Raw genomic sequence first — 24596 nt, forward strand, 5'->3', positions numbered from 1 at the left:
CCGCGTGGGAAACAATTGCCGAGTCTTCCCTGCCTCCGTGTCGTCTCCTTCCTAGGCCTCGCCGTCGTCTACCGCCCTGGTGCTCTCGGCACGGCGTGGTCAACGTGGTCAAGGAACGACTTCCATCGGACGTGGACTGTACGTGGAGAGGCTGACAGCTGGGTCCACGGCCGCAGCAAGGAAGTGCCTCCTTATTACGTGGAAAATAATGATTCCTCCACCTGACAGCTGGGACCCATCGGACGGGCCACTGTATTTCGTGAAAAAAACGTTTCCCCCTGACTGCTGGGACCCACCAGCTACATCTTCGCACGCAAGGAAGTGCGTCCGAGGAAAAAACGATTCGCCCCCTGACTGCTGGGACCCACCAGCTACATCTTCGCAGGCAAGGAAGTGCCTGACAGTTGGGACCCACCTAGTCGAAGCATACGTAGCATTGTCATTCTGGTTGCGAACGTGTACGTACATACTGGTTGATGTAGAGGCGTGCACGTGTCGTAGTAGAGGCGCGCACGTGTCGTAGTAGAGGCGCACATGTAACATTTACACGTACGTAAGTAGAGGCGCACACGTAGCATTTACACGTACGTACAGCGGCCAGGGTGCATGAAAGAAAATACGGCCACGTATGTGTACATACGGGCGGGGTCTCGAACGCCTACTCGCGCATACGTACGGCCAGGGCTCGTGTACATGGCTGGGTCGGAACGGAGAAACAACGTCATCGTCGTGTTCATGGGGAGGCAACAGAATGCGTCGTATTCATGGGGAGGCAACGGAATGCGTCGTGTTCATGGGGAGGCAACGGAATGCGTCGTGTTCATCGGGAGGGCTTGGACGGAACAGGCGATGGAAACGAGGCCTGGCGTACCGCAGAACGGAGGAAACTGCCTTGTGTTCGACCGGCCATGTTCGAAACAGGATCCTGTTCATCGGGAGGGGTCTGGCATACCGCAAAACAGAGGAAACGGACCTCCTACGGTCGAAACGGGGGTCCTGTTGATCGGGAGGGGTGTGGCATATCGCAAAACGGACGAAACAGACTTGTGTTGGAGCGCTACGGTCGAAACGGGGGTCCTGTTCATCGTGAGGGGTGTGGCGTACCGCAAAACGGGACTCCACGGGATATTGTTCATCTCCATCGTCGACCTCCTCCAGCCTCCACGGGCTCCTGTTCATCCAGCCTCCACCGCGCGCTACTCCACCGGCTACTGTTCGACCACCCCTCCACCGTCTACTGTTCATCTAGCCCTCCACACCACGGGGTCCTGTTCAACCACCCCTCCACGGACACCCCTCCACCGTCTACTGTTCATACAGCCCTCCACACCACGGGGTCCTGTTCAACCACCCCTCCACCGTCTACTGTTCATCCAGCCCTCCACCTGTTCATCCACCCCTCCACAGGCGCCCCTCCATCGTCTACTGTTCATCCAACCCTCCACCACACCACGGGGTCCTGTTCATCCAGAGGCAACGCCACCGCTCACTGTTCATCCAACCCCCCCCCCCCCCCCCGCATCACTCACTGTTCATCCCATCGATCGGCTTCAGTTAGCAGTAGTAGCGAAGGAATCGCTCGATCGGGTTCAGTTAACAGCCATCGATCGATTGCTCGGGTTCAGTAACGTGTAGCTTGCAGTGCAATCGCTCGGGTTCAGTTAGAGCCCAACGCCTCGCTCGGGTTCAGTTAGAGCCAACGCCTCGCACACATGCGCATACGTGTACGAGAGAAACGCGCATCACTCGGCCCCCGACCTCCCACCGTAACCGGGAACTCCCCGAAATTTTCCTCCCCCTCGCTTCTACCATGGTTTTTTCCATCATGGATGGCCCAAAGAATGTCATGCAGCTGCGTCTCCAGCCCGCCCTGGACGAAAAGCCCATTTTTCTGTCATGATTTTTTGTCATAGAAGTAGGAGCCCACCACATCTATGATGATACCGGGTTTTGTCACAATTATCGTCATAGAAGTGTCATATGTATGACAGAAAAAAATTTCGTTCGGCTCAAAATGTCACGGATGTGTCTTTTTTTTTAGTGTATGAAAGTTTTTACTATATCCCTCTTGGATGCCCATCATATTAGGACTAGTTTCATAACCAAAGCAATCCACCATGCTGTTCTAAAGACTCTCAAAATGATATAAGTGAAGCATGAGAGTTCGTTAATTTCTATAAAATAAAACCACCACCGTTCTCTAAAAAGATATAAGTGAAGCACTAGAGCAACAACAAACTACTCCGAAAGATATAAGTGAAGATCAATGAGTAGTCGAATAATTATGCAACTATATGAAGACTCTCTAACATTTAATAATTTCAGATCTTGGTATTTTATTCAAACAGCAAGCAAAACAAAAGAAAATAAAATGACGCTCCAAGCAAAACACATATCATGTGGTGAATAAAAATATAGCTCCAAGTAAAGTTACCGATGAACGAAGACGAAAGAGGGGATGCTTTCCGGGGCATCCCCAAGCTTAGGCTTTTGGTTGTCCTTGAATATTACCTTGGGGTGCCTTGGGCATCCCCAAGCTTAGGTTGTTGCCACTCCTTATTCCATAGTCCATCGAATCTTTACCCAAAACTTGAAAACTTCACAACACAAAACTTAACAGAAAACTCGTAAGCTCCGTTAGCGAAAGAAAACAAAACACCACTTCAAGGTACTGTAATGAACTCATTCTTTATTTATATTGGTGTTAAACCTACTGTATTCCGACTTCTCTATGGTTTATAAACTCTTTTACTAGCCATAGATTCATCAAAATAAGCAAACAACACACGAAAAACAGAATCTTTCAAAAACAGAACAGTCTGTAGTAATCTGTAACTAACGCAAATTTATGGAACCCCAAAAATTCTAAAATGAATTTCTGGACGTGAGGAATTTATCTATTAATCATCTGAAAAAAGAATTAACTAAATAGCACTCTCCAATAAAAATGGCAGCAATTCTCGTGAGCGCTAAAGTTTTTGTTTTTTTACAGCATGATCACAAAGACTTTCCCCAAGTCTTCCCAACGTTCTACTTGGCAGAAACACTAAATTAAACATAAAAACTCAATCATAACAAAGGCTAGATAAATTATTTATTGCTAAACAGGAGCAAAAAGCAAGGAACAAAAATGAAGTTGGGTTGCCTCCCAACAAGCGCTATCGTTTAACGCCCCTAGCTAGGCATGATGATTTCAACGATGCTCACATAAAAGATAAGAATTGTAACATAAAGAGAGCATCATGAAGAATATGACTAGCACATTTAAGTCTAACCCACTTCCTATGCATAGGGATTTTGTGAGCAAACAACTTATGGGAACAAGAATCAACTTGCATAGGAAGGTAAAACAAGCATAACTTTAAAACTTTAAGCACATAGAGAGGGAACTTGATATTATTGCAATTCCTACAAGCATATATTCCTCCCTCATAATAATTTTTAGTAGGGGTGGGCACCTGCACCAATGTCGGCATCATAGGGGCCGCCGGTGTATTAGTGGTAGGTGGTATCCCTGATGAGTTTTGTGACGACCACCCTTGCCGCCCTTTGGCTTCCGAGGGCGCGCGGCCGCATGAAGACAGGTAGCGGCTGGATTTTGTGGCATGCGGGCGTTGAAGCCGGCCGCCACCTATGTCTCGGCTATATCAGGGTGTTGCATAGACTGAAACATTGCCATTTGTTGTTGCTGCTGCGCATAGCCACCCATCGGTTGAAGAAGGAACGGCTGTTGTTGCACGAACTGGCCCGGGGTAGCGAAGAACGGCTGCTGAAAGTGAGCTTGATATGCTGAGGACTGCTACAGAGGCTGTTGTTGTAACCGAGGCTGCTGCACCGACACGAAGCCACCCGGCGTCACATACGACTGTGTGGCCTGCACCGGTTGATAGACATCCAGAGCGAAGCCAGGCGCGCCGTCCGTCGGAGAAGAAGCCGGCTGGGAAGAAGTTGGAGGCTGCAAGGGCTGGTGACCGGTGGTGGTGCCCGGCGGCGCGGAAGGATCGCCGTGTGTCATCATTGGAGAGGCGACGACGACAGCGAATGTGCGATTGAAATTAGGGTTCACCCCCTGCACTTTCCTGTTCCACATATGTCCTAGCCAACGGCCGAGATCAACCATCCGAAGCGGATGCTCAGGATACGCCTGCAGACTTGGTGCGGCCGCCGATGTTGGATCGGGAACAACGATCGCCATGACGGCCCGTTCGGGTTGGCCCGAGGACGGCGGAGGCCCACGGAATTTCGGCGGGATTCCTCCATCGCCGAGACATGCTCGCGGTAGTAGATCACCGGGAGTTCTTGGCGGCGACAGCCGAGGTGGCGGAACCGGGCCGATCCAAGGCTTGATCAGAGGCCTCGACTGGCCGGGAACCCCAAAGACGCCGCGGGAGGGAGCTGCATCCATCGCCAACACATTCAAGGAGGAGGCCGCCGCACCCTCCACCGAGACCGGTGAAGGTTCTCCGATCTTGTTCGACCTGCAAACAGAAGACACCTCACCTGCCCGTCGAGCCGAAGGTCTATCCCAAACTCTAGACGCTGGAGTAGGGTAGCCGATGTCCGCCCAAAACTTGTCTGCCAACTCCTCGTCCTTTTTCCTCCGACGAACTGCAGAAGACAAAAGAAGAGTTGTCGGGGGAGGAGTTGTCGCCCGTTTGCGTCATCTCCTCCGTGTCGAAAGAACCAAGGCAGGAGAACCGGGAGCCTGAGTTGCTCGGCGACGTCGGCGACCAACAAGGCGCCAGAGTCAGTCGCCGCCGAGAGGCGATCCGCATTTCTGTAAGCAGTTTGCTGTTGCATCACAAATGAATGCTCACTAATAGTAATTACCTCTTACCTTTACTTTGTGCAAGCTTATATTGTTTGTGTCTTGTGCTTTCTTATAAGCTTGTTATTGTGCTTGTCATATAAGTTGTCCACCTAGTTGCATATCTTTTTTTATCTAGACAACTTATTTTCTTGTTAACCCTAATTTGTTTAAAAGAGCTAAACTATTAGTTGCTTATTCACCCCACCTCTAGTCAACCTTATCGATCCTTTCACTTGGCCCATGTGCTTGAGAAGGGGGATTTGGTTTGCTTATCTACGCAAACGACAGCCGTTAAACCTATAAATATGTGGCCATGTGTTGCGGATAGACTCCACCTTGGGAATGTTCCGGTCCAGGGCCATGACCCTCCATAACTCTCTAGCCAGCGGGCACCTGCAAAGCGCGTGGAATCTGTCCTCACGTTCCACACCACAGAGGGGACAGGCGTCAGTAAGCTTGAGGCACCGTGAGGCTTTGTTGGCCCAAGTAGCGAGTGAATTAGTCACAACTCTCCATGCAAACACGCGTACCTTAGGGGGAGCAGGGCACCCCCATATGATCTTCCAGGTGGCGTGATGACCATCCGGTGCCTGGCTCATGGCAGTAGCCGATGGACGCTCGCGCTCGTCCATGGCAAGGCGATAGGCAGACCGAACGGTGAAGATACCGTTCTTCTCCGGTGCCCAGGCGATGATGTCGTCGGTGACGCGCGGCGAGGTGCGGATGCTGGTGATGACGTCGATGTCCGCTGGGAGGAAGTGGCAGCGGAGGAGGTCAGTGCACCAGGACCCACCACCATCCAGGAGCTCGGTCACCCTCCTTAGGCGACAGGTGCCCTGCTGCGTGATGGGATGGCACGAGGGCTCCCTAGGAAGCCAGCGGTCGCGCCAGATGTGGATGTCCCGGCCATCCCCGACACGCTAGATGATGCCCTTCTTCAAGAGCTCCAGGCCGTGCTGAATAGCCTGCCAGGTGGGGAAGGCGTTCCCCGAGAACACCGTATCCTCGAGGCGTCCATCATGATAGTACCGAGCCTTGAGAACTGCGCACATGAGCTGTTGGGTTTAGTTAGTAAGCGCCAGGCCTGTCTCGCTAGGAGAGCCTGGTTAAAGAGGCGGAAGTCTCTGAACCCCAATCCACCCTTGCTTTTTTGTGCCTGAATTTTCGGCCATGCTAGCCAGTGTGTCTTTCTCTTGCCCTCTTATGCACCCCACGAAAAATTACGAACCATTATGTTCAAATCATCACAGACTGACATAGGAAGCTTGAAGACACCCATAATATAAGTAGGTATTACCTGTGCAACAGCCTTAATCATCGTTTCCTTACCGGCGAGAGAGAAAGGGTGTCACCCCAAGCAATAATCCTCTTCATTAGCCTGGACTGCAGATTTTGGAATTTACCTCGCGACATGCGTCCGTCGGGTGTTGGAAGCCCTAGATACTTTTCCTCAAAGGTAAATGTACCTATGTTCAGAATTGCTCTCACCACTTCCTGTTTGTCCAGAACGCAAGAGGTACCAAACAATGTGCTACACTTTGCCAGATTAATAAATTGTCTAGTAGCTTTTGCATACGTATTTAGCACTTCATGTACCTTTTTTGCTTGGTCCTCCTCTGCCTTAAAAAACAACAGTGTGTCATCTGCAAACAGAAGGTGAGACACACCTGGAGCTCTGCGACAAACTTTCAACGGAGTGTAATCACCTTTTTTCTCACCATCTTTCAACAAAGCAGAGAGACCATCAGCCACAAACAGGAACAAAAATGGGGACAAAGGATCACCTTGCCGCAGCCCGCGCGACGGTGCGAACGATTCCAAGAGAGTTCCATTAAATTTAACTGTGTATCTCACCGAGGTGACGCAAGCCATAATCCAGTCCAACCACCGGCGAGCAAAACCCATCTTTTTCATCATTTGCTCCAAGAAGATCCAATCCACTCTGTCATATGCTTTGGATAAGTCCAGCTTGTACGCACAAAAACTTTTATTAGGGTCCTTTTCCTTCTGAATAAAATGAAAACACTCAAAAGCGATTAATGCGTTATCTGTGATCATCCGTCCAGGAACAAAGGCGCTCTGCTCAGGAGAAATAATATCATCCAAAATGGGTCTTAGCCGATTTACCAAGCACTTTGCCACCACCTTGTAGATGACATTGCATAAACTTATGAGACGAAACTCCGTGAGCCTCTCGGGATTATCCACCTTCGGGATGAGGATAATGGAAGTGTTGTTCACCCCCTCAGGCATGACCCCTGTACGGAAAAACTCCTTACCCCTGCAATAACCTGCTCCCTCATTACTGTCCAATTTCGCTGGAAGAAGCGGGCCGGGAAGCCATCCGGACCTGGTGCCTTCAGCGGTCCGATCTGAAACAAAGCGTCAGCAATTTCCTTGTCCGAGAAATCTGCACATAGTCCATCGTTCATACGGTTAGTCACATGAGTTTTAATAAGATCAATTACTAGATCCGCACATAAAGAAGTGTCAGCAGCAAAAAGTTGTGAGAAATAGGCCGTGGCCATGGCCGACATGGACCCGTGGTCCTTATGCATGACCCCTTCATCATCAATAAGGGCCTTAATGCGGTTCTTACGGGCGCGCCATACCGCTTTCCGATGGAAAAACTGAGTGTTGCGATCACCTTCCCTCAGCCATGCAATACAGGACCTCTGCATCCATAACATCTCCTCTCTGTACAACAACTCATTCATCCGGTCGGTCGCCTCCCTGATATCTTTCTTGTCTGCATTCATAGACATAAGCTCCTCCAAACAAGAGCGGGATTTGTTAATTTCCTTAATAACATTACCAAAAAATTTCCAGCTCCACTCTTGCAGTTTTTTCATCATATTACCCAAACCAGAAGCAATATCACCCAGATTCAGCAAAGAACCCAACTCAGTCCAGGTGTTCATAATTACCTCAGGTAAGGATGGGTCCCTTTCCCACATGACCTCATATTGTCTGCAACTCCTTCCCGATTGCTGGCGTGGCTCCTCAACCTCACAACGGAGTAGGATGGCCAGGTGATCGAAGCTGGGCGCCACTAGGTGCTCCACCCTAGCATGAGAAAAAATGTCCCTCCATGCATTGTTGGCGACGACACGGTCAAGGCGTACCTTGACGTTCGCCCTTCCGCCTCGGCGAATATCAAAAGTATACGGGAGGCCTGCAAAACCGAGATCGCCCAAACCACAAACCTCAAGGACATCTAGAAAATCAAGCATCCGACCTGTCGAACGCGGTGTGTCGGAGAAGTGCTCAAAACTCCACATCGCTTCGTTGAAATCTCCCACCACAACCCACGGCAAGCTGGCCTGTTGGTGAAGATTATGGAGGAGGGACCACATGTGATGACGGTCCTTCGTCCGCGACTCGCCGTAGACACAGGTGAGCCTCCAGGGTGGCTCACCCGCCGCACCAGTTACATACGCATCAATATATCGTTCATTTATTTCTTTTACATCGAGACTCACTGACTCATGCCAATACAAAGCAAGACCACCACTACGACCCGCACAATCAAAAGGTTCAAAACCTCTCAACCCTAACCTAGCACGGTACCTCTTCGTATTATTTTTAGACTACCTAGTTTCACAAAGAAAAACGATACTAGGGGACTGAGCCTGCACTAGCCTCACAAGATCACGAACTGTCCGAGAGTTCCCCCCACCTCGGCAGTTCCAGCTTAAGATATTCATTGCTCCTGACGAGGCTCCGCCGGCCCCGTCAGTTCGTCGGCGGCCCCTGGGCCGACTGCCTCCATGGTGTTAGACGCCTCCCTCATCTCCTGGTCTGCCATCCCTCCGTCCAGCTGGGTCTGCTGCCCCTCTAGAGTCCCCATGGTCTTACGTTTCTTTGGTGTACCTGAAATCACACACTCAGCTGAAGTGGTCGTGGTAGCAAAAACCACCATAGTCATGTCTCCCACCTCCTCTCTTGTACCAGTAAAATGATCATTGGCAGTGGCGCGCTTTCCCAAGGTCAACACAGCCTCTGATAGCTCTGCATCAGCCATTCTTATTTCATGCAAGAGGTTACGCATAGCCGGAATCATGTCAGAGCTCCTTGGCTTTGAGCGGTTTGAAACCTGGGTGTTGGTTGAGGAGTTCTCACATGCATGTATGTTGGCTGCTGTAGCTGCATGTTGTTCCTCCGTCATACCCTTGCTGCAACCCGACATGGACTTCATTTGTTTAGCCAACAACTCATCAACAGTTGGGTTATCCGTTGCATGATCAGCAGCATACTCCTCCGCCTCACCCGCGGTTTTCATCTGGTTCCCAATCGCCAGTGTTTGCAGCCGCGGATTGAGACGCCCAGCAGCCGTGGATCCACCGTTGGAAGGCTTCGGGCGAGCAGCATCCACGGAGGGAGCCCTATGTGCGCCCCCACCGACCTTCGGGTTCACCTCGGCCACCAGCGACTCCTTGTCGGCCTCGTGTGCAGACGACGACATCCCGACAGGCGGCGGCGGCGGCGGTGACGACGCGTGGGGTTCGCGATCCGACGATTTGTGTGGTTCCCTGTGCAGTCCCTCCGTAACCCTAGATGAGTTTTTGTAGGAAGAAGAAGACCTTCTTTCCTTGCGGCTGGGGTTAGGGCGTCCCTGATCCTCCTCGTGTCGTGATTCAGCAGGACTCCACCCCTCATACTCCAAGATGTATGCGGGATCGCAACGCCTTAGGAAGCCGTGCGATCGATTAGAGGACTCGGCCGCGGCTGTTCTGACGCCCAGCCAAGACTGAGACGCGGAGGAAAGGCCACATACAGCCGGCGCGGTGGCCGGGGGTGGTGGCTGCGGGGTGGTCGGCTCCATATCGCCAAGGGCGAGAAACCCTAGCGAGAGAAGACAATGTTGATGCTCATAACATTAGTTTTTACTAGCAAAAAGGCCCGTGCATTGCAACGGGAGAAAAAAACCCTCTCATATCTCTAGCTGAGTCAGTTGGACATACTGTGTGTGGCCGGTTGGCAGGTTATGAGATCGAACCCTACCATCGGCAATTTTATTTTTTTGCCGGCTCTCCAAAGCTGGGCCATGGTGCGCCGCCAGATGAGCTTCCTTCGTTGGGCCAAAACGGGTGGCAAGTAACGAAAGCAAATAGCCTATATTCAATTAATTGAAACAAGACCAAACGAAGCGGGACAAAACCAAGAATATCACCTTCCTTTAATAGTAGGTATAGATATAGATTATTATTATTATTAATGTTACTCTTGTTGGGCAAAAGAAAAAAAAACTAAGGATGTACCAAACGGACAAGGAAAGACGTATGAAAGAAATATGAGTGCGGAAAAAATGAAGAAACAATCATTCCTTTAATACTAGGGGTATAGATAGATTGTTAATAATAATATAACTCTTGTCATGACGAAAGAAAAAAACTGAGGACGTACGAAACAAAAAATGAAAGATGTACGAAAGAAACCGAAGGACGAAAAAAAAGTGAAGAAACAATCCTTGTAATAAGCATAGATTTAGATATAGATAAATCATCCTATATGCGGACTGAACCGTAAAATTTCCCTTTCTTATTCCATGCCTAAAAATCATGGAAGAATATCATACGGAAACCAACATTTAGTTGGAACCGGTGAAAATCATGTGAAAACAATGTTTGGAAGTTTTTAAAAAAATCTTTAAAAAGTATGAGAGGTTAAGAGGGTGATGTTCTATTGCCATGCAAATCTCATGTTCAAACACATCATGGGACGTGAGCTATGAAAAATATAAAATCAACATTGAATAGTGCCAAACAATAATGTCACTATTCATTCCTGAATTTGTCTTTTCATTCATAGCTCACATACCGTAATGTATTTTTACTTGTAATTTTACGTGACAATAAAACATCAACCTCTAACATCCCCATTTTTCAGATTTTTTCAAAACGTGGTTTTCACAGAGTTTTCTTTGAATGTTTGGTTCCCAAAAATCATCAACCTGAGAGCTTACGGTGCCGGCCCATTCCAAAGACCTGAAACGGGCTCCTGGCCGTACATATCACTGGATCGACCTGGCCCGGCCCGGCCCGCACCATACCTTGTCACATCTCCCACTTCGCGTGGCAGTCGTCAAACCAAGTCTCGCACGCCATCTTGGCAAGCACTCTCTCCTCCCCCACCGCGCCGCCGAGCTCCGCCTCCGGCCGACGCAAGCAGCCCACCTCGGACGAATTCTTCTTCCCCTACCCCTCGTATCTACCGGGATGGCGTCGGGTGGAGATCTCCCATCCGGGTTCGCTGGTGAGCCATGCCCTTCCTTGCTTGGATTACCTGTTCTACTCTGCTCCGATCTCTCCTCCGCGGCGAGCGATCGAGCCCAATCTCGATTCCTGGACTAGCGTCGCCGTGATTTAGTGACGGATTTGTGTGCTCTGCCGCGGAGTACCGGTCTAAGTACGCCCACCCATGCCTCGATTCGGTTCGTTTTCTTCTTAAGCGCGCGCGTGCAGGATCGAAATCTTAGTGAGGGTGTCTCGTACCCTAAATCACTAACGCTAGCAGTTTCGATTCCCACAAAATTGGAGCCTCGTTAAGTCCGCCCCTGCACGCGGAGCAATGGCCAAGTTAATTGATGATAAGGAAATAAATGCCTGGCAACTGTTTGACGATAAGGGAATGTTTCGTCCAACTGATTCTCCTACTCATATCTTCCCCTGTTGTGCTATTATTTGTTTTTGTTTTAGAGAATTCCTGTTAGGCGGTTTGTTGTATACAATTCCTGTTAGGCTGTTATTACTCTCGTGTGTGATGCGTTGTAGAAGCACGGCTAGTTTGTTGTGAATGGAACCAAAGACCAAGATGCTTGATGCCATGTTAGTTCTTTCACCCTGTATCCTCATGCTGGCAAGCAAGAAAGATGCAGGTGTACAGAAGGCTCAGTTTCATTTGACAATTTTGCCTACATCTGACTGACATTGTTGATGTAGGTTGGAGTTTGTTTATTTAACTGCTTGCCATCTGGTGTAGTTGGTACAGATGAAACATTGCGTTCTCGTAAATAAATCTCAGAACTATGCAGAATTCATAACAGTGCTTCTGCTCAACTTCTTTACTATGTCATGTACGCTTCTGTTCTGAACCACTTCTTTTGCAGATGAGAGCAAAAGTAAAAAAACAGAAGGATCATCCAACGAAGGTCAAGGGGTTCCTCCAGCTGCTGCTGCAGGCTTGTCGGGTCCTTTCGATTTTTCTTCTATGCAAAGTTTGCTCAATGTACGCCCCCAACCCCACTCACTCACCCTAACACAATCATAATAAGTCTTGTACATCCTGACTATCCTATTGATTTTCATCATTTAAATATGCACTTGCTGGGTATTATTAATGTGTTCTTTTTTGATTTTACATAATTCTGCCTGTGGCAGATCCATTGATACTTGCACCTTTAACTTTTCAATTGAGAAATATTTTTGACTTCAACTAAATGAATTCTGGTTTCCAGGATCCGTCTATAAAGGAGATGGCGGATCAGATTGCAAGGGACCCTGCATTCAATCAGATGGCTGAGCAGCTACAGAAAGGTGCTCAGACTGCAGGAGAACAGGGCATGCCTCCATTGGATCCTCATCAATACATGGAAACAATGCAAAGGGTCATGGAAAACCCTCAGTTTATGACAATGGCAGAGCGCCTCGGGACTGCTCTTATGCAGGTACCATCTACTTTGCCCAAAGGACTCCCCTGGATTTTGTTTTCTGCTGTTTATTTTGCTGGCAATGACCTAATTGTCTTACCAACTTAATTGGCTTAGGATCCTGCTATGTCCAGTATGCTGGAAAATTTGACTAGTCCATCACATAAGGAGGAGCTTGAAGAGCGCATGTCTCGGATTAAGGACGATCCAGCCTTGAAGCCAATTCTTGATGAGTTAGAGAATGGTGGTCCTGCTGCAATGATAAAGTAGGGTATATTTTCTAGTGATATATCATATTAGACTGTATACAACTTGCTTGATGTGCTTTTCATTTGCTCATGTAGGTACTGGAATGACCCTGAAACTCTTCAAAAGATTGGCCAGGCAATGGGAACTACGATGCCATTTAGCACTGTCTCTACTGCTGAACCTTCTGGTACTGAAGAAACTGAAGAAGAAGGTGAAGATGAAGACGAGTCCATTGTCCACCACACTGCCAGTGTTGGTGACGGTGAGGTAATGGCGCTAACAGTAGAACTGCGGATTTGAATTTCCATTCTGTTTTGAGCTGATATATAATTGCATATGTTTATATGCCGTGTTGGTGTTACACTATAATTTGCTTAGTCAGTGTCCATTTTGACCATAGTTACTACAGGTTTTACGGTATTGTTTGGGTGGTAGTAATGGAAACAATTTTGCTTTATGACATTGTGCCTGCTTTTCAATACATGACCCAGCCTTATGTTGGTATTTGGAGAAATGACAGACTCTTGGCATGTAGGTTATGCTCAAGAAATTTGCCAGCTTGCAATCTGTGTGCCCTCCATTGCATCTGCCCCGCAGAATCGTTTACTATTCTTGCTACACAGTTCGGCTTTTTGGCCTCTTATGTGGAGCCTGCAATGGTGTGCCCAGTGTTCATGCTTCACATGATCACGAACATAATGTAATTTTAGTAAGATGTATGCAAGGGTCAACTAGAGCAGCTTCATTTACAGTCTTCGTGATGTCCGTTTTCCAAAACAACTTCTCTAGATTTTCAAATATAGCTGCACTGTTATTTCTATTGGATTTGTTATTGCATTGCCGCCTTTATTTACAAAATAAGTCATCCAACAGGGTCTGAAGAAGGCTCTAGATGGTGGAGCAGACAAGGATGAAGAAGACTCTGAGGGAAGAAGGGCCTTGCACTTTGCATGTGGATATGGTGAGGTATGAAGATCTGCTCATTGCTCAACTCTCTTAGCCTATAACAGTAATCCAGTAATTGAACTTGTGATTGACATACTGTTTTTTCTACTTCATTACTACAACAAATGATTAGGCAAGCTAAGAAAAAACATACTATATATTGAGTTGCCGTCCATGGGAGGTTCATGGTAGTTACTCTTTGAGAAGTGCAAATATCTTGTGACCAGTGACCCTAATACTAGTGGAAGCTTTCTAGTTATTGTTCAATAAACAGCTAGACTTGAAATAGTGAGCTTTTTTTGCAGGAGAATAATGAGCCTGTCTAGGGACTGCAGACTTCTGATTTTTAGATCAAGTTATTTTAGCAACCTTTAGACTAGTTATTTTCACAGATTATATGAATTTTATTTTATTTTCTTCTTCTGCTTTGAAGCATATTCCATGGTTTTATTTGATAGAACGGAGAGCTTTATGCTTATTTGTCAGAAGAAAATTAGTTTTGGGTGAGTTGATTCATGAGTAGCCAGTGCCTAGCGACCTCTATAAGTGGTCAAGCTATAGTAATTACTTCTGTGATTTATATTTGTGAGCCATCATCATTAACTTGCCAGGAGCTGGTAATGACCAGTTGGCCAAGGGCCGCCTACTTAGAAATATAACTGGTATATCTGGTACCACTGTATCAAGATTGTAAATCTCCATCTCCAACTGTTTAAATTCTCCCAGTTGATGGTCTTTAGGAAGCCACTTCAAAAACTACACTTGTGAAGGTTATATTCAATGCTGGAAGCCTGGAACACAAAATCAATGAATTGCATTGCCATCATCTGCTGTTGTTTGTAGTCTATGCTACAATTGTGGAATCTAGATTGTGAGTTGGGTCAAATGCCATTAGTAACTGTATGGCCTCCTTGTATATTTGATGTCTGTTAGGTAGTTTAATAATTCAGTGACAAGGAATTGTATGAATTTTGCGTTTCAGTTCAAGTGTGCGGAAATCCTCCTTGAGGCGGGCGCTGCTGTAGATGCCATGGATAAGAACAAGAACACCCCACTGCATTACGCTGCTGGCTATGGCCGGAAAGAGTGTGTGGATCTTCTGTTGAAGCACGGCGCTGCTGTGTAAGTTAAATCCACTCTCCCCTGCCCTTCACAAGGTCTGATCCCTTGATGCTTATTTGACCATCTCCAATGTTCCGCAGCACTCTCCAAAACATGGATGGGAAGACGCCCATCGACGTCGCCAAGCTCAACAACCAGGACGAGGTTCTCAAGCTGCTCGAGAAGGACGTGTTCCTGTAAATCACTTCACTTGCCCCCCATGAAGAGACATGGACGTCATCATGTTTTACATTCCTTGGCATTGGTTTTATATAGTCATACTTGAATCGGCATTTTATTCGTTGTGTAAGAATCTACTACCTGTGGTAGCTAGCCTGCAGGCCGACTGGCTGAGGTTAGAACTGCATGTTACTGTATATGGCGACTTGTGTATCGTCCGCTTTGTTTCTGTTGATTTCACTAGAGTAATCCAAGACTGTAAGATTATTTTTTGTGTTGCGCAGAGTTTGAAGATGGTATGCGTGCCGTTTACTGGAAAGATAAACTGCGATTTGAAACCCTGAATCTACCCAGTCAAATCCATGGCAATAAAATGGATACTGGATGCAATCTCTTCCACCCCATGAAAAGCCGTTTGAACCTTGGGGATCGGGTTTTTGGTGTAGCATTACAGGGAGAAATTGCATTCACCTCCCAACAGAACTGCTCTAGTGTCGTCGGCTCCCCTGTCTCCACGACGGTGTGTTAAAAAGTGCCTCGATCATTGCTAATCTAATCGCGCATTTGAGCCATGCCTGGTTATGTTGATATAAATAGATTAGCAAGAGATTAATTGTGTGAATAACCAGCAACGCTATGAGACGAGCTGACGTTGCGCTGGTGGGAAAGGAACCCATGCTGCGCATTCAATTTCCTCTAGATCTGTGCAAAATGTTAAGTTAGTGTGAATGCTAGGGAACCGTTCTCCCTTGCAAGTTGCAACTGAGTCCAAAAGTCTTTCTCTAATTTCTGAATTGTCTGGCTTCACTGTTGAACATTAGGAACCTGCCCCTATTATTGAAGTTATCGAGTGTACTACAACTTCTGTATTTTACTTGATGACTGTTGACCTCATGACAGGTTCCAAGTCAGGCACCCTTATTTAAAATGTGAGCTTATGCAGTCCTGGATGTGAGCTGTATGTGCTTACTCGATGTACTTGCTTTGCTAGACCAGGCAACAGCCATTCTGAGCTCTGAGCTCTTCTGCACAAGATTTTACGAGTCCCAGAAAACAAATTCAAGAAATACTAGCATACGAGAGGAATGGAAGCCACTGTGGTGAGTGTCGCGAAGTCCGTGCTGAATGGAGCACTCGGAAGGGCCAGATCTGCCGCTGCGGATGAGGTTTCTCTGCGGGTTGGCGTCCAGCGCGATCTGGCTTTCATCAACGATGAGTTTGAGATGATGCAGACCTTCCTGATGGCTGCCGACGAAGACCGGGCCCAGAAGAAGTTGGTTAAAACCTGGGTGAAGCAGGTCCGCGATCTAGGCTACGATGCTGAGGATTGCCTCCAAGATTTCGGTATTCATCTGCAGAAAACTTCTCGGTGGTGCTTCCTCCGCACGCTGCTAGCACGGCGCCGCATTTCCAAGGATATCAAGGTGCTCAAGTCCAGGGTGGAGGATGTGAGCCAGAGAAACTTGCGGTACCGCCTCATTGAGGATTCTACCTCCAAGCCTGCCACCGACACCGAGCGATCTACTAACATCAGCAGGGAAGCAATATTTTGCAGTGATGGTCCAAGGATCACCGTAGTAAAGACGGACGAGCCAAAAGTGGATCTTCGCCGACTGATCACCAGCACAGATGACCAAGCTCTTAGGGTGATCTCGGTCTGGGGCGAATCAGGCGATGATCTGAAGAAACTGTCTGTCATCAGGGAAGTCTATGACAATCAAGAGATCCGCACAAAGTTTGGATGCCGTGCCTGGTTTAAGTTGATGGATCCCTTCAATCCAAACGATTTCCTCCAGTGCTTGCTCAGGCAGTTTTACTGGGCGTCTCTTCAAGAAAATGGGAAGACCCAACAAGGGGCAGCTACAGGGGTTGGTGTTCTGAAGAAGATGGAGATGGTTGCAGCAGATGGCCATCTGATTGACGAGTTTGATCGATATGTGAATGAGAATAGGTACCTGATTGTTATTGATGGCCTGTCTACCATAGTGGAATGGGATTGGATAAAGACATGCTTCCCTGACAAGAAGAACGGAAGCCGAATTATAGTATCCATGGAGCAAGTAGAAATTGCAAGGCTATGTACAGGGCACTCGGCCCAAGTAGCCAAGCTGGAGTTATTGTCATCACGCCAGCCGCTGTATCTCTTCTATGACAAGGTAATATTACTATAGTTCTGATACAACCACTCATGAAACAAGAAACATGTTATATATTGCTAACTGAAAGTATTTCCATTCCTTTTATTAAATTGGGTAAATATAATTTGTCTCCTTATGGTTTACAAGCATTGCATGAGGAGACTGTCCTGATGTCCTGGTAATTAATGTATCCTGCTCTTCCTAAAAGGAATTTTAAATCTTGATATATGATTAAACTTGTAATCTCCATCGAAAATTTTCTACTTCCGTGTGAATATGCCTTTTAACTTAAAGTCCTTTGGTTAGCCCTCTTTTCATTTCTTTTAGTGACAATGACAGCCGATTTGGTCGCAAAATTATTAACACCTTTCTTATTGTACTCCAGCCCGAGTCTAGTTCAAACAATGTCACCAGTGCCGATAGCATCCAGGTGGTAGTCACCGACCACATAGTGGAGGAGGATCAACCTGTAAGCATGTGCGGGACCAGTTCGCATGACCTCTTCCCTGAGAAGGACTCCAACACAGCTACTGGAAAGAGCCTTACTCGCAACTGGACAATGAAGGCGGCTTTGGAGCAACCTCAACTAGTCGGGCGAGAGGGAGCAATGTCTGAAGTCATTAAACTAATTCGTGAAGAGGGTGATCATTTACATGTTATCTCCGTGTGGGGAATGGGTGGCATGGGGAAAACCACCCTTGTTAGAAGTGTCTACGGAAGCGAAGAGCTTAGTGGCATGTTTCAGAAGAGAGCTTGGGTTACCATATTGCATCCTTTCAACCGTGAGCAGTTCTTTAGGAGCTTAGCCATGCAATTACACTCAGATGATACCGGAAAGGACGTTAGCTTGATGGGAGATGGCACTGAAAAAAGGTTGCAAGTGATGGAAATTGCGGATTTGATAAAAGAGACATTCCGGCTTTTAGACAGGCTAACGTACCTCATTGTTCTCGATGACCTGTCGTCCAACACAGAATGGGATTCAATAATACCGCATTTCCCTAAGGATGAGATGGCCAGTCGGATCATAATCACCACAAGGGAAGCAAGTGTTGCTAGCCGTTGTTCCAAGAAATACAAGCTGAGATCTCTAGGGGATGATGCCGCACTAGACCTCTTCAAAAAGAAGGTATGAATGGGCACAATTTTTTTTCCGGAAAGATGCATGGGTACAAATGAGATCCCTGCTTCTTCCTTTTGGTTTGAAGTTTATGTTCCGGCATCATGGCAAAAACTGCACTCCTCAGCCATGCTATCACAGGTTAGATGTAACTTCAAATGTGATAACAATGAAACATAACAATAGCAAAACTTACCACCATGATGTACCACTAGAAAAATACCAAGGAAAACTAGGGATATAGGCATAGCACATGTAAAATTATTTACATTTCAGAATGTAAACACCAAATTTGTCTGTGATATCAGAAACTAGAAAATGTCAACTAGTATGTACTGAGAATGTTAAAAGTGCATGATGGGCTAGTGATCTTTGTTGGGGATGGATAGAAACAATGGGATGGACCAATTCATCCACATGGCAAATACGCGCATCCCAACTCGCCTCGCCTTGTAGTGAACTTTGAGGATAGTTTCAACCAACAGGAAGCACCGGAATAAACAAAACATGATTTAAGTGGAAAACCTCCTCAACATTTTTTTTTTGAAAAAGGAGGATAACCTCCGTCCTCTGCATCAGAATGATGCATGCAGCCATATTATTAAACAAAGTGCGGAACAAAGTCTGAGGTTCAAATCTGGCTCACAAACTGAGCTTAACAAAACAGGAAAATAAAAGATGCCACAGCCGGCGAAGATAGCAACAGGCTACAATGCCTATACACCTAGCCTATTATTAGCTCACCATCCAAATCGGTTGAAGTGAAGATAACCCGTGCTACCGTCTCCCACTGGTTGCACCCAGTAACCAAAAGCTCCCTGGAGTCCGCATGAGTGAGTAACGACCACATACGGATCCAAGCAGTGGCTCTGTAAATAACCTACAAAAAGTTGATAAAGTTTTTCTGGTTAAAGATCATATCATTTCTGTTGTTCCATATAGCCCAAAGTAGTGCACATATCCCTATCCGAATATGTCTTGTCATATTTGGTTCCACTCCATCTAGCCACGTTCCAAATAACATGTTAATGCAAGTTGGAGGGCTAACGTTGAAGGCTATATGTATTGTGTGCTATAGTAGTTTGCCAACGGGCACTCGAGAAAGAGGTATTGTATAGTTTCATCCTGGTCACAAAAACAACATCTGGAGCTACCTACCCACCTTCGTTTTACCAGGTTATCTTTCGTCAAAATAACTCCCTTGTGGACAAACCACATGAAGATTTTAATTCTAAGCAGAACTTTAATCTTCCAGATATGAAGGGATCCCGAAATTGGCCCAGAGTCAATTAAATCCAAATACATTGATTTCACTGAAAAACTACCAGTCGTAGATAATTTCCAGTGTATGGTGTTTGTCTGGTCAGAGAGTTGAACCTCCATCAACCTGCGGACCAGATGAAGCCACGAGTTCCAACGTTCCCCCACCAGAGACCTCCTGAATTGGATATTAAGGGGGACCGACTGTATTACTGTAGCAACATAATCTTCCTTACGTTGTACAATATTATATAGAGTGGGATATTGTAAAGCCAGGGGCGTCTCCTCTAACCATGCATCTTCCCAGAATCTAGTCGTATTACCGTTACCAACGATGAATTTTACCCTCATCCTTATCAACCCTTTCCAGAACGACGAGTCATTGGGCCTTACAGTTACCTGGGCCAAAGTCTTAGATTGGAGATACTTATTCTGCAGAATTTGAATCCATGTACCCTCAGTCTCGGTAGATAATCTGAATAACCATTTAGAGAGAAGGCATTTATTCCTAACTTCTAAGTTCTCTATCCCTAACAACGGTGCGTCATGATTAAAGCTCATTGTCGCCTTTGTGCCTCCATCTTACTGGAGCAACCTTGTTGAAACCCAGGAGTTTGGAGAAGCAGCGACTAGGAAGTCATCGATACAGGCCATGGGACGCTGGCGACCACGATCCGGATAGATCGTCGTCGCGGGAAGCTAGCACTGAGGAGGGATAGAAGATAATCCCAACTCTGGAAAGAAGGAGGAGGGGACAAAAACCTCGCAAGTTCTACAACGGAGCCTTATCTGGCTAAGCTTCATCAGACAGAGATGGAGATGGAGCTGGAGAACAAAAACACGCCGCAATGCCATCCCCTCTGCAGGCCACCACCAACGTAGACAAACTCTAATTATGCCAGGTCGAATGCCCGATGATCGACACCATCCTCCGACTCGTTGACGCCACTCCGAGGAAAGACATCGACATGGGGAAAGCCAAGGAATCATTATTCTCATCGCCGCCGCCACCCCAACTTCATCAGCGACGAAGAACTTGAAGACCCTACAGGACATGCACTGGACACATAGATCTGTGGTCCGCCCACCCTCCTGCCGCGGGGAACCCGCTGGCGGGAGGAGGGCGGTGACATGGGGAACACGCTGGCGGGTCGAGGGGAAGTGCTAGACACCTCCTTTTCACCAAACCCTAGAAAAACCAACGGCATACGAGCCCTTGCATATTGTATAGAATTATAAATAGTTAGATCAGATACAAAAAACATGTTAGATTTGTCACAAATACTTTCATCATGTTATTATTATTTTTGTTTTATAACTATATTACAATAGAAATAGTCAAAGTCCACATGTTTTGTGAAACCAGAACCTGGAGGGAATAAGATGCTAATTTGAATTTCCTAGAATAAGAAATAACTGAAGGTTCTCCTTGAGCTCTTTCTACATGTACTTTGTCTCCATGCACTTTGATCATGTTTTTTTCATCTGAATAAAACCAACATCGCCTCAGTTAAAAAAATGATGTATTGCGGCTACAGTTTGTAGTAATTCATGCTAATCTTTGATTTATTGTTTATATTTAATTGACCATATGTGGCTTGAATAACTCTTAGACTTTTTGTGATTAAAGAATTTAACAGATGCAAAGAGCCTACAGCCTAGAACTGTATACAGTTCCCGTGCATCAAGTACTCACTTTCTTGAATCATGTTTCAGGTGTTTAGTGGTACTGAAATGGTTGATTTAACCGGTACCATGAGGGATCAGGCAGAACTTATTCTTAAAAAGTGTGATGGGCTTCCCCTTGCCATTGCCACTATAGGTGGCTTTCTAGCAACCAAACCCAAAACAAGTTTGGAATGGAGGAAACTGAATGATCATATCAGTGTGGAGTTGGAGAACAATCCAGAACTTGAAATGATAAAGACAGTCCTTATGTCAAGTTATGATGGTTTACCATATCATCTCAAGTCTTGCCTTCTGTATTTCTCAATTTTTCCGGAAGACAAAAACGTTAGACATGGACGGCTAATAAGGCGGTGGATTGCTGAGGGTTACTCAAAGGAAATGAGAACCAAAACTGCCGAGGAAGTAGCCGAGGAATACTTTACTGATATTATTAACAGGAGCATGGTGCAACAACTGAAAACTAGAGCTCCTTACACTGGGAAAATTACTGATTCCTGCCAAGTTCATGATCTAATGCGTGAAATATGTATCTCAAAGTCAGACGAGGAGAACCTTGTTTTTGTACTGGATGAGCATTGCACCTTGCAACCTACAGATAAAATACGGCACCTTGTTGTGCGCGGTAGTTGGAGCAGAGACCAAAAGAAGAAAGTGTTGGGAAGTGTATTGGACGTGTCCCACATTCGATCCCTGACTGTATTTGGAGAGTGGAAATCTTTTTTCATTTCTAAGAAAATGAGATTGCTTCGGGTGCTTGACTTAGAAGACACCGAAAATCTGCGGGATTACGACCTTGCGCCAATTGGGAAGCTTCACCACCTGAAGTACCTATCTTTAAGAGGTTGCTTATATATATACCATCTCCCAGATTCATTTGGTAATCTGTCAGAGCTGGAGACACTGGATATAAGAAGTACATTTGTGGTCACATTGCCAGCAAGCATCACAAAGCTCTCAAAGTTAAAATACTTCCGTGCCGGTCTCGTACCTACAGATGATGTGCTTCCCAGCAGTTATGTCAGAGAAATTGATCAGCCCTTGAAGGAGTTTGGCTTAGCAGCTTACAAGAGCTACGTACAGAAAAAATCCATTCATGACTTGGATGCAGTACCATATCTCTTCTTTCAGGCCCGTATCTGGTTGCGAGGGTGGGATGAGCATGGCATGAAAGTGCCCAGAGGGATTGGGAGAATGAAGGCCCTGCACACACTGGGTGTTGTCAACATTGCACGGGCGAGGGCCATGCCAAAGGAGCTGAAGAAGCTTACTTGGTTGCGTAAGCTTGGAGTGACTGGCATCAACAAGAAAAACTGCAAGGAGCTCTGCTCTGCTATCGTCAATCATGGCCGCTTGCTGTCCTTGTCGATGCGCACCGAGGGTGAGCCTGGCTTAGAAGGATGTCTGGATGACTTGTCCCCTCCTCCAGATAGCCTCCAAAGCCTTAAGTTGTATGGCTATCTGGTCAAATTGCCTACATGGATCGAACAGCTTCAGATGCTAACCAAGTTAACTCTACGGAGTACCCAACTGGAGTATCATGCCATATTAGTACTTGCGAAGCTCCCAAATCTTGCCATTCTGCGTCTTTGTGATGGTTCGTTTAGGTGGGCTGAACTCAACTTCCATTTCTGCCCTGAGAGCTTTAAAAGTCTGACGGCATTGGAGCTTGAATTTCTACCTGGCCTCAACTCGGTTGAGTTTGAACAAAATGCAATGCCTAATCTTGAGCTGATACGGGTACTCCATTGTTTTTATGGAGGTGCCGATGGGTTTTCCGGGATACAATTTCTGTCAGGTCTCAAGGAAGTTTCACTCAAGGGTCACAAGGGCGACTTCAATGAAAAATTCAAGAAAGACTTGCGGGAACAACTGTCCAAGAATTCTAACAAGCCAAATCTGAAGATGGAGGACATGGCGAAATGGCTCTCGGCTGCACCTGCTCCCGCTCCTATCTTGAACAGTAAATTCGAAACAAACAATTAGAATTGTCAAAAAGAATCCCCAAAACATACATATTAATGCTTGAATCATGTATATTTTCTGACTTTTCATGGGAAAAAAAATCATTTTTTGCGCCATCTGCACACAAAAAAGAAACAATTCAGTGCGGACAATTTGATTGTTAATTACTCATAATGTCTTGTTGAAGGCTTATGCCATTACTTCATTACTTGGGTCTGTCTGCCTGCTCTTTACTCGATGGCATTTGATGACTTTTGGTTGCTTTAGACATTTTGCAAACATTGAAATGCACCAGGTCCAACATCTGAGAGGAGGTAAACTTTTGAAAACAACCCTATGCTGCTTTTTAGGATGCGATCTGAAAATTTATTTACGTGAACACCTTTCAAAAGATTCTTCTTCACTAGCATTTTCATTCCCTTGTCGCTCATGTGCCCAGGTCTCATGCGTCACATAGCAAAAGGATCATCTCTCTTCAATGTATTGATAAACACGAGAGAGCTTATCTTGAACATTGATACATTTTACCTTTTGCAACAACCATGTTGCCTGTGATCAAGTACCCATCTTCGTCAAGCAATCCAACTAAAATCATGTTGATATGCAGTGCCTCAACTAACCTCGGATACTTGAGTGATGGTTTCTTTATCATTGTTTCTTATCTCCACAACACCCAAAATCACTAGTTGTATAGTCTATGAAGAGCTCTCTGCGAGATGTAGCAGATGGTATCACCGCTGCCTCGTATCCATATCATTGCTTCACCATCCACAAGGTGATTCTCTCCCCAACAGTGGAACCAAATATGTCCTCATTTTCTTTCATGCATAACGAACATGATCTCCTCAATTGCACTATTAGTCCGGTTTCCCTCACTATCACTGTTGTGATCTTGTTTCTAAGCACTTCCTTTTTGTCTTTATTCCACTTGTGGAATTGCCACTTGATGTAGCATGTCTCATGGCAGTGATAGACCGATAGCATACATAATCAGCATACTTGCCTATTTATTTGCTTCTACTTTTAGATGCACTTTTTTTTATCTTTGCACTTGCTTCTTCCAGGTGACTCGGTCACCAACATTCTAAATTTTAGGAAGAGCTTCTTTTAGAAATCTTTCTATACTCTCCATTTAGTACCTTGGTCTTCTGAAGCAACACAAGGTTGTGGAGGAACAACTCAACATTTTTACTACAAAGTGTACATCACTAGTGTTGAAGGAACTACTTCAATGTGTTGCGCTAGATATCGCCCTAGAGGAAAAATAGGCTGATATGGCAGTCCAAAACTTCTAGAGCACAAGATATAGTTCAAGATCTTAGATAAGAACTCCAAGTTTTATGCTATAGTGGGTACATATATAGGCTGGTTACAAACTAGATTTATAGTGCCTTGGGAAGCCTTCGCATATCAAATTTTACTTATAGCTAGAACACTCTATCTAGAAAAGAAGTACTTAAGAATCAACGTTCTAATCATAGCTAGAAAACAATA

The 24596-nt window shown here is 46.1% G+C and overlaps 2 protein-coding genes across 2 annotated transcripts; both read left to right on the plus strand.

Moving 5' to 3' along the window:
• Positions 1-10854: 10854 nt before the first annotated feature.
• On the plus strand, positions 10855-15205 carry LOC125520024 (ankyrin repeat domain-containing protein 2A). The gene is made up of 8 exons (XM_048684812.2): positions 10855-11065; positions 11919-12037; positions 12267-12476; positions 12576-12724; positions 12803-12974; positions 13581-13673; positions 14635-14774; positions 14855-15205. Exons 1-8 carry the CDS (start codon positions 11029-11031, stop codon positions 14952-14954), a joined length of 1020 nt encoding a protein of 339 aa, XP_048540769.1. The 5' UTR covers positions 10855-11028; the 3' UTR covers positions 14955-15205.
• Positions 15206-15334: 129 nt separating this feature from the next.
• On the plus strand, positions 15335-23535 carry LOC125520023 (disease resistance protein Pik-2). The gene is made up of 3 exons (XM_048684811.2): positions 15335-17089; positions 17457-18200; positions 21168-23535. The coding sequence occupies exons 1-3, from the start codon at positions 16019-16021 to the stop codon at positions 23121-23123; spliced, it is 3771 nt and encodes a 1256-aa protein (XP_048540768.2). The 5' UTR covers positions 15335-16018; the 3' UTR covers positions 23124-23535.
• The last annotated feature ends 1061 nt before the right edge of the window (positions 23536-24596 follow it).

The sequence above is a fragment of the Triticum urartu genome, chromosome 7A (assembly GCF_056163025.1).
Source record: "Triticum urartu cultivar PI428250 chromosome 7A, HENAU_Tu73, whole genome shotgun sequence".
Taxonomy (NCBI): domain Eukaryota; kingdom Viridiplantae; phylum Streptophyta; class Magnoliopsida; order Poales; family Poaceae; genus Triticum; species Triticum urartu.